This window comes from Athene noctua, chromosome 4 (genome assembly GCF_965140245.1).
Source record: "Athene noctua chromosome 4, bAthNoc1.hap1.1, whole genome shotgun sequence".
NCBI classification, from domain to species: domain Eukaryota; kingdom Metazoa; phylum Chordata; class Aves; order Strigiformes; family Strigidae; genus Athene; species Athene noctua.
The window spans coordinates 59,750,248-59,769,208 of NC_134040.1; the positions used below are offsets into that span (position 1 = coordinate 59,750,248).

The 18,961-nt window shown below is 38.5% G+C and overlaps 1 protein-coding gene across 3 annotated transcripts in view; it reads right to left on the bottom strand.

Moving 5' to 3' along the window:
* Window positions 1-18,961, bottom strand: part of NFKB1 (nuclear factor kappa B subunit 1) — a 59,325-nt gene that overhangs the window by 12,631 nt on the left and 27,733 nt on the right. For all 3 annotated transcript variants that reach the window (XM_074905512.1, XM_074905511.1, XM_074905510.1), the window contains exons 6-15: window positions 14,844-14,992; window positions 13,161-13,324; window positions 12,211-12,369; window positions 10,169-10,273; window positions 8,159-8,250; window positions 7,417-7,555; window positions 5,249-5,371; window positions 4,099-4,188; window positions 2,987-3,172; window positions 173-314 (exon numbers count right to left, since the gene is read on the bottom strand). In XM_074905512.1, the coding sequence (XP_074761613.1) occupies window positions 173-314; window positions 2,987-3,172; window positions 4,099-4,188; window positions 5,249-5,371; window positions 7,417-7,555; window positions 8,159-8,250; window positions 10,169-10,273; window positions 12,211-12,369; window positions 13,161-13,324; window positions 14,844-14,992 (1,349 nt within the window). The remainder of the gene's footprint in view (window positions 1-172; window positions 315-2,986; window positions 3,173-4,098; window positions 4,189-5,248; window positions 5,372-7,416; window positions 7,556-8,158; window positions 8,251-10,168; window positions 10,274-12,210; window positions 12,370-13,160; window positions 13,325-14,843; window positions 14,993-18,961) is intronic.

The following is an 18,961-nucleotide window of genomic DNA, read 5'->3' on the forward strand; positions in this document are numbered from 1 at the left end:
AAAAATGTCTAAACCACAGCTGTACATCTCCCAAACAGCACCAAGGAGAACAGTATTTATTTCATTAAAGCAGTGCTGCCATCCATGATCTGCACACACAGGGGACAAAACGACTGCGGCATTCCGTCATCAAAAACATGACTTTCAACCCAGTAAGTACAGAACAACTTACTTGTCTCCATTATCATCCTGGACAGCAGTGAGATGGCGCTGAACAGCCAACAGCATCTTCACATCTCCAGTTACAGCGTAGTCAAAGAGAGCATTGCAGTGATGCTTGGCAAGCTGCATGGCCTTCTCCAGGAACAGACCATCTGCAACACAGAGTTTTGTCTTCATCAGTTCAGCTGTCTTCCTTGCAAGACCACCTTCTTTTGACAGGCATCTGTGCTGCCAAAGAAATACGATGTGCAGACCACCAAGCATTATTTACTGATTCACTGAGACAGGTTGCTAATTACTCCTGAGAGGTAAGGATAAAGGGAACGGGTCCCTTGGAAGAAAAAACAGATGCATGCTGAGCATTCAGGCAGCAGGAATCCTGAGAACAGTCAAATTCTGGAAGCTCCCTTTAGTTTGAGTGGTACTGAATTAATTGTACTGATGTGCACTTGTGTATAATGAGACAAAAGGAGCAGGAACTTGGATTTGCTTACATACAAGCAACATCTAAGGACTCGTATCCATAAAGAGCACTTAAAAGAATGGCCCATGCAATTCTGAGTAGTTTAGACTTGAAGAAACTGAGGCACAAGAAGCCTGAGGAAACTGAGGCTCAAGAAGCCCAAGTGACCTGTCAAATATTGCACAGAAACTCAGAAAACAGCTACGGAATTACTGCAGGGCTTTGTGCACCCTCTCTGACTCAAACCATGCAGTCTCTTCTGCTTTACAGCAGCAGCGCAGAGTCTGTTCACCTGATTAAAACATTCCAGCTTACCATGCTTAGTATTTGTAGTATCCTGATCTTAGATTTATAAAATGTACAACCACTGAGCAAAAAGCAGAATTTGTCATGGTGGGGAGGCAAAAAGGAGAAAGGGGAGAAAAGAAACTGATTTGTGGAAAAAAAGTCACTTTAGCTTCTCTGTCAATACCTTTGTGGTTCTGTATAAGAAACTAGCAAAAATGAAACAGCTGAACTTTCAAACCACACTTGTCATTCTGGGAAGCAGTATCATCTGAAACCAGCCTGTATTCTGACAGTTTCATGTTTCTATAAAACCTTGTAAAGTTGGCAATTAGTAAGAGCAGACCAATAAACCAGACTTTGTCATTTATAGTACACATAGGGAGAGAACACACAGGATTTCCATCTATACAAAACCAGGCATTCAGACTGGGTCAGAAGGGTATCCCTGATGAACAGGAATACATAATTTCTGTAAGCCGAAGACCTACTCAAAGATCCACAAAGTTTATTGTTCTATCCAATATCTCACTGTAGTTCCTGTACCATATGCCCAGGCCGATACATCGATATTTGCTATTCACCTCTTATCACTAAATAATAGCCTTAAACGGATGTTATGTTCAGGATACATATCCAGGGTAAAGAGTGTTCAGCAGCTCAGTCTTTTCTCATTATAGAGATTTCCAAAGACCAAAAACCTGGATGCTAGAACTCCCTGGTTTCCAGTATCAAGCACACAAAAAAGATACCCTTCAAAATACTGTAAGACCGCATATTTTAGTCTAATACACAAATGTTCTAAACCTGAAGTAGCTATTTCATAGAGTCTGTTGTTCTGCATCTGTTCTTCATATAATCTGGATCTTCAGATTGCCTCTCCTCATGCCATTACAACTGATAAACAGTCAACTTCCTGCCTACAATGTTCACTACTCAGAAACCAGGTCAGCAATTCAGGCCCCTCCTTGGTGACTGCTCCATGGACATTATTATTTCTTCAGATACCAGCAAAAGATTTTGCTCTCTGAATCAGTCATGGGATTTATCACAACCTTGCAAACAAGTTCTTCAGATTTTCTCAGGAGCAGCGTCTGTTTCTCAGATCACAAGAAGCTATGCACCTTGGAGGTTTTTACAACTACAACCCACGTACTACGTGGCTTTGGTTTCCCAAGCCACAGTTTCTAGGGCTGTTAATAGCAAGTGTCACACAGGGCTGATACACGCAAGATAATGTGCCCTCTTCCCTGACCAAGAGGGAACAACGGAAGTGGTCCAGATCACACTGCATTTGGTAGAAGCCAAGAACAAAGAATTCCCTCCTGTTCAATTCCTACCACTACCCTGCCTCTCTAGTCCAACAGCTGCTTTTAATTTTATGAGAAGCATGACTACTCAAATACTTTAAAAAAGTGGCCATCAACTCTTTTAAAAAACAGTCCAAGGAAAGGAAGTCTTACCGTCTGGGAAAGGGTGATCTGTAGTCTTCATGTATTTTACAACTCCACCGCTAAACCATTTCTACTGACTACTCTTGCCTTCCTCCCGTTTTGTTTGATGTATAAGACTTTGCTACCCAACAGTGTTGTTTTACCGTGTATGTGTCGCATATGTTTACACTTTCAGTTGAAACCTGTAACGTTACTTTGCATCCAATTTAACAGTAGGATTACAGGGAAGAACTACTGCAACAATCACACCAACAACCATTTACTCATCCAGTAAAGCCTATCAAAAGTCAAGTCAACTGCTGAATTGCATTCCATGTACCTTCACTGCTTTCACTGTTTCTCATACAGGTTTATTATAAAGCAGAGCTACGTGTGCTCAGTGGGCTTAAGCTATCTCTTCTTGCATGACAAGCAGAAGCTCAGTTGCTCAGTGGCAGTACCAAAGCGGAAGATTACCTACAGAGAGAGATTCCAGGGAATGGAATTCCTCCGGTTTCCTCCAGGAGGCATCATCATATTTTGAAAACCCAAGCTAACATTTATGGAGCTTCCAGGCCTTTAACAGCCACTTTGCCCATACTGCAGTTTGATCTCCCCTACATGCGTTTACTTGTTCACTTACCCTGCCACCTGCAATCTGCTTCAGTTACTTCAGTTTTACAGGAAGAAACATCCTCCTCCTCATCACCAGAGGTTCTGCTCTCATTCTTCTCCATAGTTTCCACTTTCACATTGTGTTTCACATCCCGTTTGTCACTCTGTTTATCAGAGCTCTTCCCATCTTGTTCAGCTGTGCTATTTGACAGTCCTTCAAACAAAAATTAGTATCATTAGTGTCCAATACTGCTGCTTTTTTATGCAAGTGATAAAGCTCAACTAGCCAAAACCAAACTCTAAAGAACTCAAACCAGAAATTTACATATAGGTGTCATCATTAAACACTCATGAATCATAACACTCCAGACGCCAATACACATGGACAGTCATAGCAATGTAACTTGCTCTAAAGTGATGTTATGTTTTTGACAGCCTCTGCTTTAAGGATAAACTGTTATATAAAACAACAGATATACCTCTCTTTTTGTGGTACAAGAACACAAGTCTGAAGTATTCCCAGGAAATCTAGTAGAATTATTCAGATTTACTTCCATTTTTCTGACAGCAAATCCATCCCTGAGACTTTGGAAATAACTACAGAATATTCAACATGTAGATTTGAAATTACTTCCCTGTTTTAGGAAGCCAGGAAAGCCCTTATTAATTCAATCTTTTCCATTGACTTTTATGTTATTTCTCTGGGCTAATGTGTAGTACCAGACTGTGGCAACAAAGGAAGACACCTTTTCTCTGGTCTAGTCCTTCGGTCACCTGTAATCAGTATGTTCAAGCAAGCAAAAGGGCTGTTGCTTGAAACATACACTGAACATAGAAGGCATATATATGGAGGCATTTTGGTGACTGCTTCTTTGGAGTTAGCAGTAAAAAGGGACATGCACACAGCTTTAATTCTCTCCCAGTATACCTTAAAAGAGAAGCAGGGCAGTATAACCTACACAAACCCCTCTGCTGCCAGAGGTTCTAAAAAGAGACCAATTCTAATGAAAAAAAAACCCAACAACCAAACCCTCCCCAGCACACTTGCTAGACCTGCATGACACTTCAACTGATAGCGTAAAAGAAAATAAAGATGGTCAAACAATTCATCTGTTGCAAGGACAGCATTTTTACTGTTACCATGTTTCATTCCAGCATTGGACTTTGTTGTGCCAGGGTGGAAATGCATCCCTCCAAAAGCAGAGTATCCATATGAAGGGTAACTGAACCCTAAAGGAAGGAAAAAGATTAAGAATTACGCCCTAAAGCAACCAAAACACCATCTGAAAGAACACTGAACCTAAAGAACTGAAATTTTGTTTCCTACATACCTTCTGCTTTATTCCATCCTACTAAAAAAATTTTCCAAACTGAAGGCAAACTCTCCCCCATCCCCTCAAAAATCCAAAGAAATTCTAGATGGTTGGCTAGTTATGCTCTCTATCCTACCATCCACAAGACCACACAGATGTATTATCACTAGTATGCTTCATCTAAAACTCAGCTGAGACTTCAACAAGCTACCCTTCTCCTTCAAATCTTTGTGATTACAACAAATTTGTATTCTGGTGTTATGTTATAGATACGCTGTTAGCAAAGCATGTAGTTATTTGAAAACTGCTGCTCTGTTCCCTGCTCAAAAAAAAAGGTTGCAAAGATAGTGTAGTTCAGATGACATTTGCTGATCTACAGGTTTTTAATGCTCTGCTGCAAGAATCAAAGCAATGCTCTTATGATCCTGCATGTCAAATATGCTCTGGCTTCAACAGATAGAGCACAGCAGAAAATTTACTAAATAGTATCTCAATTTTTTTAATAGTTCTTTGCACTAACAGGGTTAATTTAACAAATTACACTCCTGGTCCCAGAAATAATTAAGAACCTGTTTAATTTTAAGCACCAAAGATGGTACTTAGTTGAGCTGTCCCATGAATTACAGTGTCTTCAAGGTCCTAGGAAGCAACAAGGCTAAGGTATGATGGATTCCTGACTCAAGACTCCCTCAACTGGAACAGTGTTATCTGTTACTTAAAGCTTCAAGGATGAGAAAAAAAAGAGTCACCAGGAGCCTTATATCCAAGCAGGAAAGCAAATGAACTGATGAAATATTTAGAAAACAAGGAGATGCTTGACTGAAATGAGTGTAACACTGGTACAAAGACAGGAGAGTCCGGTCTCATCTACCTAGACAACGATGAAATCCTCAGCACTTTTTAAAAATCAGAATAAACATCTGTCCTGCTCTCAAAGTAGAACCTCCTCCCCTCTTCACCCAAAACTGCTGCCTTACCGGAGCCAGGACCGCCACCTCCCCCTCCATACATGCCACCACCTCCTGCGCCACTGCCTCCACCATAGCCATCAGAGAAGTTTGGCATGAGCTTCTGTCGCTTCCTTTGCACTTCTTCTTTGTCTAGGTTAGAAGGAATAGGCAGAACAAGGAATCACTTTTACTAGTGGCCACACACAGAACAGGAAGTCTATACAGAAACCATTACTAAAGTTTACTAGTTTATAAAGGAAAATGCAGAGTACTATAGAAGAGTCAACACTCTTCCAGCTCCAAACAACAGAACAACTTTGTATGTAATGGAGCAATTAGAATCCCTGTGAGAAACAATCTAGTGCCAAGTCCCCAGCCAGACCATCAGCATTGCTCAGGCCTGCATGGTCTTTTCAGTTATGTCAGGTGCATTCTGCTCACACCAGAATAAAGATTGCTTATTTCCAGGCAGGACATAATACTGTCAAACCATGCTGAGCCACAGTAGGAAAGTAAAATTCTAAATATTTTATAGTGCAAGTACAAAATAATACTTAGTTGCCCTGAAAAGCAAAACACAAAGATTTTAAAGAAGTATCCCAGTGACTGGGAAAAGTGAAAATGTCATGATAAGAGATACAAAAATAGGGATACAAACATTATAGAGGTTAAAATCCAGTAGAACTGTTGAGGTAAGAACAAAATATCCTTCGTTTATTAAACAATCTAGTAGTTTTCAACAGCCATATAGCAAGAAGAAATTTCATGCACAGGCACATCATTCAGTGCATCAAATGAGATAGCTGAACACATGAAACAGTACACTGAAAAGTACAAGTGCATTATTTCCAGGCATACATGATCTATAAGTATGTATGCATGCACACACCAGGCATACTCACACTGACGAGGAGAGAAAACTCTAGAGAGCAATCTAGTCAGAGAAACAAACAAGAAATCTATATACAGGTGTCTAAGTTTGTGTGAATACTTGCAACAAGGGAAAAAAAACCAGTCCCTAAATGGTAATTTCATGATTTGGTTGTGTAGGGTATTCAAAAATGCACATAATGGAGTAAAACATTGTTAAGAGGCACGTAAAAGAGGTTTGCTTTAAATCTGGTAACTTTGCTCTGCAATTGTATGCCTCACTTTCCATAAAACTTGTGCAAAAGACTCCTGAAATCATTACTGATACAAAATCCTCCACCAACTCTGGAAGCTTTTTTGAATGCACGCTTTTTGCTATTTTATTATAACAGACATAAAGTAGATTCACTTGGACATCAACTACCACCCCTCTCTCCTTAGCTGTCCTTAGTCCATTACAATGGCACACATATTTTAGAGAGTTTGACAGGGTATTGATTTCAACACAGCTCTGAAAGTTCAGCACTAGGCAGGTAAAACCATTAAGCAGAAGGCTTATTGTCTTAGTACAATGAAACACCAATTCTGACTTGGGTCTCAATGCATTTCTGTATCATTAACATTATTGATATCCAAACCAATGACTGCTGCTGCCATTCACATCAAATATTTCAAAAATGGACTTTAAAGGGCACAGATTTGCTAATTAAACTTTTCACTAGCAACTTAGGAAGCTGGTCTGATGCCAGCTATTTATTTCTTCTAAGTGACTAACATTTTAATACAAGAGATTGAAACACCACTTTCTCTGCTCTCACAAAAAGTGCCTTGGGCTTATGTGACTAGTACTGGCAATCAGAAAATTCAAAAACATCGGTGAAGCTCTCAGGCATGATGGTAAAAGGAAAGAACTGCAAAATATGTACCTTTTCCACCAGATACCAACCAGTCTTTGGTTTAAGGTTTCAACTGAAAGTACTGACAGTAACATGTCCTCAGATATTATTTTGCAGAAACTCAGAGAAGAGAGTGCCATCTGCTGTATGGACAGGCAAGCGTGCATATAGAAAACTTCCAGGGAGTAAGCCTCACTAGGAAAAGACTTGATTTACTGCCTACCAGTCCAACAAAAAATGTACAAACCCATTACAGAGCTACCACTTTTCATATTAGCTCTGCACAAAACAAGAAGGGAAATGTCCTATTTTCTAAAAATAACAAATACAAAAGAAAAATCCCTCATCCAAAAAATTCTATCTTATTAAAAGCATTCCTAGGGACTCCGCAGTTTCTGCTTCCAATATATAAAACATTTAATAAGTTACCTTTGATTTCCGGATAGTAGAGAAAAGGCTTTGGTTCGCTTGTTTCCAGATCAGATTTCCTACGCAGCTGTACAAATACAGATGCTGGCTTTGTAATATTGACATCTCGATACTTGGGTGTTTTGAAAACAATAGCAAACTGTGAAGGAAACAATGATAAACACATCTATCATGGAGCATGGGTTTTGATAGCTTTGCTTTTACATTTGTGTTATTTTGTAGGAATTGGTTCACAGCTTGGGAGGTAAAAATTTTTAGCAAAAGGCTGCTACAACAATTATCTTCCATTTTAGTTTCCAGTTTCACTTTTGAGTTTGAGTCCTAAAGCCTTTTGGGAAAGACAGAACTACCATGTAAAGTATCACCACATCACGTATGTTAGTACTGCATTGTCTGTCCCCTCATCATTTAGCACCTGTATTCTGTGGCTTTCTCAGTGTGTTCACAGGAGCTCTAAGAGCTTTTTATATATCCCATCCCAGCTTACACTGCTGCATGTTAAAGCAATGGGTCTGTTTACCAGTTTCCTCGCACTGTATTCCTAACCTGCCTAGTTACCTGATGTATGTCTTTAAAGAACAATTAAGATTGTAATATTATTAGGCAGTAATCAACAAAAGACAAGGTTAGTACATAATACAGATGTTTTCACCTAATTTATTAATGATAATATAATCCTAATAGTATCATCCTCCCAGAGATGAGAAAATCATTTACAAATGACAAATGCTCTGTTACTTACCTGTCTATGTACATCTGTAGGAGAAAAGTCTCCAAAGCCTTCCCACATACCTCCATTCTCATCCTCTTCATAGAAACGTATTTGAATATCATCTGCAAAGAGTGAAAGAAACACTTTTTGGGATGTTTGTGCATTTATTTAATCTTTGGGATGTTTGTGCATTTGTTTAACCTTCGGCTAAGTTTATTCCAGATAAAAATCAACATGGTTACATTTTGGCTGGATGATAATATTACAGGAATACTACATGAATTATCTTTATCCATTTTACAAAATCATCTAAATAACCCATTTGTTACATCAATTTTAGATTAGCCTTATTCTAATGACTTCACTGAAACTGCTCTCTATTTACTGAGCAATAAAAGGAGAACTAGCTTCACTACCTCTTCCTATTCTAGGGCGATAAAACATTCCAGAGGAGCTTTATTTGGAACAAACACATAGGGAGGGGAGAACTTGAAGCGTGAAATGTAGAAACCACCCTCTCTCCTCCAATAGTTTCAGTTCAAAAAACTGTAGCAAAACCTGAAGTGCCACAGTTCAAGTTCCGCTTGCTGCTGGCAGAGTGCCACTTTGAAGCTGCAGCTCAGAGATGGCAAGGGCGTGAGCAAGAAGCATGTCAACAGTGATCCCTCAGCCCCCAAACACATAACAGGGCCAGAAACAAGAGATTTGGCGTCTGCTTCCCTAAACAAATTTTCTTTCGTTCTCTTTGTATTTATTTATTTGTATTTTTAGGAGAAGCTGGGAAATAACACACAAGCATATTCCTTCCCCAGCACTCCTGGTAAAAACACACTAGAAAAAGGCTATTTTCTCTTAGAGTGATTGACACAGGACAGGCTTTTGGAGCAGATTGCTTCCTCTGATCCACCACCTGCTAGTCTCAAGACTGCGAACCACCACTTCCAGGCCTGTTGTCCTGCATGCTCAAGTTCCTTCAGGCAAGAGTTTTCTGAGAGTGATGAAGTCAGGGGAAACCCCAATCTGGCTGAGGGGAAACCCCACCTCAGGGATTCCACTGAGTCAGACATTTATTTTGCGCACAAGAGTTATGCTTCATCTCAGTCCTTCTGATAGCAGAGAGTAAGTATATACACTACTGAAGGAAAACAGTTTTTTCAAACCCCCTATAAGCCCCCAAAGCCCTCTCTCTTTCTTAAGTGGTAGAAGAATATTTGCAAGCAAGAGAGGTGGAAAAGGACAGCCTGTATTAACAGAAAATGTCAGCGTGATTTTTAACATCATGTGCAGGGACTGATTCCAAACAGGTGAGAAAGGGGCACCCACTCCACCATACAATCATACACCAGGGAGTCCCAGTTATTATGTATAGCTGAAAAATGCAAAGGATTTCCCTCTCTCCGTTTTTTTCTTTTTACTTCAGCCCAAATACTACAACCAACCGCATTAACCATTATTATCTTCCTATCGAAAAACAAAGCATCCAAATCCACACCGCCCAATCCTGACACATTCATAACCATGAGCAGAGATTACCAAAATGAGTCTGTAAGAAGTATCTGTTTACACCGAGTAATCTCTAGCATTAGCATATACATAAAAATGAAGTTACTAGCAGCAGTGCTGAACACATTCAGTTCCCTTCGATGGTTAATAGAGAATGCTCATACTTACTCTTTAGAATCAGGAACTTCATCATAAATCAGAAACTTCAGACTAATTCAGAGCAGGTGTTAGTTAACAGAGTCAAACATCACCCAGCACCCACCACACACAAAAAACCCAGAACATGGGCAATGGTAGAATGTGGAGAACAAAGATGACCATACGGTCTCTGTGGAGGCAACACAAGCTGACTATGTTTTGCAACAGACTATTTTGATTTAGTTATTTTCTGGACTGCTGGCCTGACTTCCAGAAAAGCTGAGTGCTTACAAATCCTGTTGTGCTATCAGAGTGGGAGAATACTAAGGCAGCACAGCGCGCTTCATGTGTATGCCTGATGAACACCCTGGTGTGCCTTACAATACTTAGGACTCTTACCTTTCTGAACCTTGTCACAGAGAAGGTAAATCTCTTCCCCTCCTGTTACACACCCTGCTGTTCTGTCCATTCTTACGATTTTTAAGTTGGAGGCATTGGGAGCTTCTGTTGAAAGGAAAGATTAAAAAACACTTTAATAACATTTTTAGATTTCAAAACAACTCCAAGCACAACACACAAAAGTGCAATAGAAAGTCAAGACTTCAGTACAACTTACCCAAATCTGTTTATGCTTTTAAAAACATGAATAAATCAACAGTTTTTCATCTGAAAGGCATTATCTTGTATCCTCTAACCTTTGACTGAACCGTTAGCTATAAAATAAAGCCCTGGCCATTCCAGCACAATTACTGCACTAATAAAGTAGATCCAGCACTCTGCACTAGTATTAACTTTATGACGAGAGTGCATTACAATAGAACACAATTTTTGCTTCCCTGCTTTCTTGTCAGTTTAACATTCTTGAGAGCTGCTTCCTGGATCTCACTATTTCAGTGCAATGTGCAATGCTCTGCTTTACCCTCTGTCTTACTTGAAAGCAGCATCAGTCCTTGGCCAGCATACTGAACTGTAATAAAAAAGCCCTCCTCCACAGATCTTAGTAGAGGCATCAATGGATACCTACTGGTCCCCAAGACAGAACTATCATCTGATGTAAAAGCAGCTGTGATAGACAGTTGCACTACCACAAGTTGTCTTTGTTCTGTGGAAGATGCTTGAATGGTGTCAATGAAGAGTATTAGAAATATACCAAAACCCAAGAAAAATATTAACAACAAAGAATTCACCGTGGGAGCTCAGAAACTAGTAGCTGACATCTATGTAGCAACTTAAAATGGCAGAAACATACATACAAAATTTCCTTTTATCTGTCTCCTTAGTTGGAGTCAAAATTTTGATGGTCAGATTCAGAAGGATAAGATAACTTCGATTGTTTTTATATGTATGGTTCAATACATACTCTACATCCGTTGATGCTTTGTCCTCCTCCTCCTCCTCTTTGCTTTACAAATACTCTCATTATGTAGGTATGAGATATGAGTAATGAAAACAAATGGAATCTGTAATTGTTTCTAATGAAAACCAAGATTGCTTAAATACACTGCCTGGTAAATCACTTCAACCTCTAGATGAAAAGATTGTATTTTCTCATCCAGAAAACACAGGTCATGTGTGCCATAAGAACAGGAGGCATCACTTTTCACTCTGAATATATGCAAAATGGCTGTGCTACATTCCCCAGTTAGTAGGAAGCAACAGACTGTATTAGAACAGTTGCATTTAATACCTTTTCATCTAGACTTTGTCCTTAAAAAGCAATGATACAGACATGACTGTTGGTCAAAGAAAAAACCCAGCACTTTTCCCGAGTCATTACAGAATGACTATCATGAACATAGTAATCCACAGGTACAGGGAGGAAAACTCATGCAGCAGAAAGGACTCAGGTAAGATGAGTAAGTATAATCAAAAAGCACAAGGGAAAGCATGAAGTGAAAAGATTTACTTAGGAAAAAGACAGAGTGATGTAACAGAAGTATAAAAAATACTGATGGGTCTAAAAGAAATGGTTTGAGAACTCTGGCTGTGTTAGTCTCACCAAACAAGGACAAGTAGATCGCCAGCAAAACTGAAAAGTGTCAAATTCTCAACAAAGATTGAAGCAAAGTAATTTTTTCCTCCTATTTTTGGTGAAAAGGCTTTGTCACAGAAAGCATCTGAAAACTCTGCAAAATTCAAGCACTTAAGAATGTAACAAGAGTTTACAAAATCCTCATAATAAAAGTGGCAGGATTAAATATGCTAACAGCAAGATGAAATCTTCCTTTATGGCTTACATCACCATCTATTAAAACCAGAATGATACCATGTGGACTTGGATAGACATGGAGCCAGTTATCCACAGGCTACTTGTTATTGATCAAATAACAGGCAAGCAGCAGGGCTAGATGAGTCTACGTATAGCAATAACTACATATAATTTCTGTATGTACAAAAGCTTACCCCTTATTAAAAAAGTAATTAAAGCCAAATATACTTACTGCTGTCATATATTGCATCTGATATAACAGGATCAAGTTTCCGCGTGAAACTACCATTACTGTCAGGGAGAAAGGCTGTAAACATAAGACGCACCACGCTGAGATCCATTTCTTTAGTCTGCTGTACTGCTGCCTGACGAATAATTTCTCTTTCTCGTTCTGGAACCAGTAAGTAGACAGAGGAGTTAACAAAAGGGGTAGGAGATCCATAACAAAACAGAGGAAGCATTTGCCAAACATTACTATCAAAATGAACCCATAGCAAGAAAATGTTTTCCTTTTCATTTAATATCCATTGGCTTCTCTCTTTTTAAGCAAACAGGAGCAGCTCTTCATGAGATACTGCATTCATCTTGCAGTTTGTGCAGCAGATGTTATTTAAGATAAGGTATGTAATTAAGAGACATACAGAAAATCACTATTTTCTGCTCTCAATTTATAAAGGTTGCAAAAAGGATAAAGGCCACCACTAAGGACATTCGAATGCCTCTTACTAGAGTGATAAAGAGAAGGCTGGCCCCTCTATACGGTGCCTGAAAGCAGTGTAGACCAGAGGTTTTACAGGGATATGGGTGAAATGCAGCTGAACGAAACAATATTCTAAAAAGACAACCCCTAATATAGTTAGGGATATCATGTCTTGCATCAATAACACAAAATTACTCTTATTTATCAGCTTATTAAATAGGATAAGAGCAATGAAATATAGGTGCAGATGTGGATATAGGCAGCTATGAAAGGAAGTTGATCCATTCTCATGTGTGTTGACATCCAAGACTCTTTCTTTCAGATTCCCTAAAACACAGCAACAACACACCACCTCTTAAAGCACATGGTCACAGGGCTGTTTTCCTACCTAAGGCCTTTTACTAGCTGAAAATCTGTGTTTTCAGAAGCTAAGTCTGGTTTTAGCAAAAGATTATTAAAAGCAGGCTGTGATTTCTACATACCAGTTAGCTGTCTGTCTCCACATCCTTCTGCCTGCAGATAGCCAAGTTCAGGATGTACCAGCAGTCCTGGGTTGTATCCTTTTTTGCAAGCATCTATCATGCGTGTTTCCAGAGTTTCAAACACTTTCTTCTTTGTGACATGAAGTATTCCAAGATTTGCAAACCTGTCAAATTTTGATCATGGGGAGTATTTCTTAATGCTTTATGCTGGCAGTTTCTCTCTTACCAAAGGCAGCTACAGAACTGAAATCAGTGGAAGGACTCCATAGGCTTTCTTAGGCACTATTAACTCCTGAGGGCAAGTTTTCCAGCAAGAAGAATTCAGCCAAGCTTACAAAACATGTAAAATGTGCACCATTATACAGCAGCGATCATATAGGTGCATGGAATGTTCCCATGGCATAAAGAGCAATCTCTTAGGTTTCCAACCTACACCGTGGAAGCAACTTAGACAACATTTGTCACACTTTGTTTGTTCTGTCTTGGTGATGACATTAATATGCCATTCTATATGGCTGTTATGCAGAGCAACTGCTCAGAATAAGCTCCATCCGTTCAAAATTATTTGGAGAGCAAGCTAAGAAGCTAGAAACAGTGCAACATTTTCCAAAGGAAATATTTTGAACAAGGCTCTGGACATTCAGTAAGACACTTCAAGTATCTATTTGAATGAAAACTTCCATAATACAAGATCTGCTTTTGTAAAAATCTTCTGGCACATTTAAAAATCAATTAGATCTGGAAGTATGAAAACAAGACAATAACTCAGTTTTCATGTGGGTCAATTGAGGATAGGAAAGCTGTTTCTAAACATCTGATGAAAAACAAGACAGGTTAGGAAATGAGCCAAACTTTTCAAGATGAAAAGGAGCATTTCAAATAAAGCTATTTAAATTGTTGTGCTTGGTAAAGTTAGTGCACTGGGCTTGGACATCAAAAGTTACACTTTAAAAAGAATCTCTCTCTCCCAACCTTCTCAGCTTTTTAAACTTCATCTTCTTCACCAACAAAGACATTCTTGAGATCACAGAATTAAAACTCATAGCCAGCATGAAACCTGATCTAAGCTTGAAAATGTAGACAGGAGCCTCAGCTTCATTTACTGATACAAACAATTACTCTTTTAAATTAAACAAGAACAAACCAACTACAATTTCACTACAATATTACTGCTTTAAACTTAAAAAGTTTGACTCATTCAGTATCTTCATGTTTATACGTGTCGTGCATTAATTTCAAATTTACTAACCCTATTTTCTTCACACTTTTTTCTTCACTAGATTCCTACTGGCATATTTCAGCAAAAGAAAAATATTGATCAAAACTGTAACAAAAGCATTTCTTCAGTAATTTTTAATTACTCTTTGACTGAAATTACTTACATTTTAAAGACGGGCTTACAGTACAAATTTGGACTGCACAACAAGAGATTGAAACTTTACAAATTCTAAGTGAAAATTACTTGCTTAAACCTATTTAGCTTGCTTAGGGCAAATTCCACAAAGGTAAACAGAAATTCCATTTATTTTTCTATTTAAGATACAAACAAAACACAGATCAGAGCGTGAAGACTAGTGCTCCACTTAGTTGCCTCTAAGTAGCATTTTAGTATTGCTTCTTACAGTGCTTATACTTGAGTCTGTCTCCCTTAGCCCAGCTTTACAAATGAGTTGACAGACTTACCCCACAACCATATCTTTAGGTCCTGCATTAACCGTGCATACTCCATCTTCACAAAATTTACCCACCAAGCTGTGAGCATGTAAGTGTACGTATTTCCCATTAGTAACTAACTGGACGATTACTTTTGCAGGTCCAACATAATTGCAGATCTGTAAATAAACAGAAAAAACTGTGGGGTTGTTTGTTTGGGTTTTTTTTAATGAAACAACTAATGATTCCAGTTGAGTATTTTCTGTCACCTAAGTACAATCAAGCTCACATAGGAGAAATGTGTATGCATTTCCTCATGAAATACAAATGACAAGCTAACTGTAGCAGATCATAAAAAAGCCACCACTTTTTTGTAATTAAACCTGACATAAAAATGTCAGTAGTAGTGACCAAAAAAGTTAAGAAATAAAACAAAGCTAAAGTAAAGCAACGATCTGCTTCCCAAATCACGAATCTCAGTTTTTACTTTCTGGCCAGTTACTCCCCATTGCTCTCCTTATATTCCAATTAGTACATTGATTTCACAATAAACATTGTTACATGTTAAGAAGCATACAGAAAATATATGTATTTAATAAAAAACCTGCATTATTTTGCCCAATTTAAAAACACTTAAAAAAATTAGTTTTAAATATGATTGTTTTAAAACATTTTGGCCTCATTAAATGACACTTCAGGTAGAAATTTTAAAGCAAACTAATTCCATATTCATAGGTATTTTGTTAAATCAATATGCTACATCAGCACATATTACCCAGTCCATTAAATATTTCCCTTAAGTGTACATGAGGATATATGCTAAATCCCCACCTAAGATTTTGCAAGACTGGAACTATTATAAACTAGGTGCCTTAGTATAGCCACCTCTGGAGGACTACAAATCTTTTTTTTCCCTGTTATAGTTTCTAATCACCATGCATTTTTTAGTAACTTTTAAAATTGTGATGTTAAGTAATGCCTCAAAACCAAACCTAAAATTACTAATAACATACTGTATTGGTAAGTTACTTGTTTTCATTTATTATTTAGAACTTTATTTTCTTTCCTCAAAAGTAATACTCTTCAAGTCAGTTATTGGTTATGCAACACTCAAATTATGCTGAATATAAGATTATCACACTTTTTAAAAAGCAAACATTGCCTTCCCTTCCAATTCACTTAATTAACCCTTTTATCAATGCTGGGGCTTTTTTCCCTCCTCCTCTAATTTTTCTTCTAGTTTGCCTTGGGCAAAGTTCTTTGTATTACAGCAGCTTATAGATCTAATCAAGCAAGGTATTAAAGGATGACGATAAACATTAAAGTGATGAATCAGTGATGAACTGAATACTTAAGGTTATATTGTTGATAAAATGCTGATAACCAGGGATTGCCAGGATTTCATCACATTACTAAGTCCTGCTGGCTTCCTTCACTCCAGTTAACCCCTCTCTTGAACCCATTCCATCACAGCTGAAACACTCTACATACGTACAACGCGCACGCTCCCTGTCTTCCTATTCATTGCTAAAAGCAAAAAAAATCCCAACTATGAAAAAGCTGTTCCAGGAGGAACAGGTGTGCAAAAGTCCTCCCATTACTCACTGCCTGCTTGTTAACTATAACTCTACTAACGTGCATTTTAGAGGCAGCAGCTCCTAAAATACAAAACGTGGGGTATTCATGCTTCTCTCCAGTTTCCAAAGTTTCCTCTTGGGCTGAAACAATACAGAGATGTAGAATAATCACTGCTTCACTATCTCCACTATTTGCCTGCAGTGAAAAAATGCAGGGATTCCTAGGTAACTTTCCCAAAGTCACCTGAAAATAAAAGGACTGCGTTTGGTACTACGTGTCACCACCACTACTACAATTAACTTCTGAAGAGGGGGGCTTTAAAAAAAATTATTTTCATTTTATCCCTCACTAAACAAGCCTTTCCCTGCTATAAAGTTCCCAGAACAACTATAGCACTATATTCATTATGAGTAACATGTATGTTCTAGTGTCACATCAGAAAAGTTCAGGACAATCCTTCATCAGCTGTAGAAACCACAGTGAAACTGTAGGTACGACTGCTGCACATCAAGGACTTTCCAGCCTCTGAAAGCAGAACATATAACTGCAGCAGTAACCAGATTGCAATCTCCCCCCTGTTACTCAGCTCAGCATGATCTTTGCCGTCTCTCTCAGGGGAAAAACAAGAGTTCTTAAGACGTAATACCTTATGTAGGTCATAAGGCTAGAAAGAACTATTTTTTGTCATCCAGTCTGATGTCCTATGCTGCAAAGGCTACAGAATGTCCCTGAACTGTCTCCTACCTTATTTCCTATAGACAGATTTTCCTGTTTGATTTTGAGACATTCAGGTTACCTCGGTGCCCAGCAAAATAGCCTCAGTGGTTAAATATCCTTATGTACTGTAAATCCAAAATAATTTTTCAGTGTTTTTGAATCTCTGATGCCACAATTTCAGAATAACTTTAAAAGTATTCTGGCACTAAAATACACACCTTTTATGTAGGAACTTAACACTGTCAAAGGCATTTGGTAGACGGTGTATTACAATGCTGAGTATCTATAGAAACCTGAGGATTATGGCATTGACACAAGAACATATACTCAATGTAAGAGGGAGATAGCATGTGGGTGCTGTACTGCTCAAAATCAGAGCTGTGATCTGAAAGAAATAGCTACTGAATTTCAAATCAAAGATAGGAGAGAAAAAAAGAAAATAAGGAGTTCCTGGGAAGAACATAGCTGTAATACTTGATTACATCCTGTACTGAAGCAACATTCAATTGATCTAATCTGATAAAAATTAAAATGCTGCAGGCTCACATTTATCTGCTGCTTCTGTTTGAGAGAGATTTGTCTGAGAGATTAAAAGGACCCTGTGAACTTGAAATTGAGTCAATTTCAAAACAAGAGTTGACATTTTTTTCAATTTCACATCCTCCTGCAATCCAGACCCCAGTCAATTTTTTATAGTTTCCGAAACTTTACAAAAACTTTATAAGAACATTTTCCTACTTCAAAGATGTTTTTTCCAGTTACTCTTACAGCAAGAAGTGAAACCAACCGATCAACGACAGAAAGTAAATGATGAAAAAGACCATGTCAAACCTACAAAGCCAGTAACTACAAAAATACCTACGTCTCCTTCTAATCAATAGTTATTATAACAACTATAGCCCCAAACCTGCCTAACTTTCAGTGTAACTAACACTGCCCTCAATACGCACATAAAGAAGTGTTCCACAGATGAGGCATAACTCACTCTTTATAAACGGTATGTTTTCACAGAGCAGCATTTTTTTTTTCTGGTTGCTAGTTTAAGACAAAGTATTTTAGATGTGGTATGAATCGTTTAGGCGACTGAATACTTACCTAGAGGTCTAAGAATAAGCAATGTAAATTGATTTAAACCAATAGGAGCTGCAGATCTTCTGATCCTCTGAAAGTGAGGTCACTCTCATGACAAAAACACAGAGTTAAGTGTTCTGCTTTAGGAGCCCAACTAAGGGACTTGGTGCCCCATATTCAGACAAACTAACCATAATGGTATAAAGCACAAATCTCACTGAATTTAGTTTTGGCTGAATGTGGTTCGCTACAGGTTTTTATGAAAGGTATAGATTTATAACAAGAAGTCTGCTCATTCTTGTCTCATGTTTATTCCTTAATTCAGCTGTTAAATGAATTTGTAACTTGGAACCAGTGATCTATCATTATACAATTTAATTCCTATGGGGGGAAAAAAGCAAAGATGCTGCTCCTTCTTCACTAAGAAGGCTCATCAAAGTAACTTTCCATAAATTCCCCTCCTGAACTTGAAGTATGTGCTGAAATCCCCGATTTCAATATGAATGCTTATCTCCAGATGGAGGCATAATTTAGGATAGCCCCAGGACATGACTGGATGGGCAGTTCTCCTGTTCAGGCACCTGGGTTCAGGGCTGCCTAGCTGACATGCAGTTTCCATTCCCAAGCTGGACAGCACAACGTCGCAACTCTCCGGCACAGAAAAGGTGCTCATTAGGTCAGGCACACACCTCTGAGATGGGTAACTCGGTCTCTGGGCTGGAGCTGATTTACATCCAGCCCGCAGACAACAGGCAACTTGAGTTTGCAGCCACCCACATAGA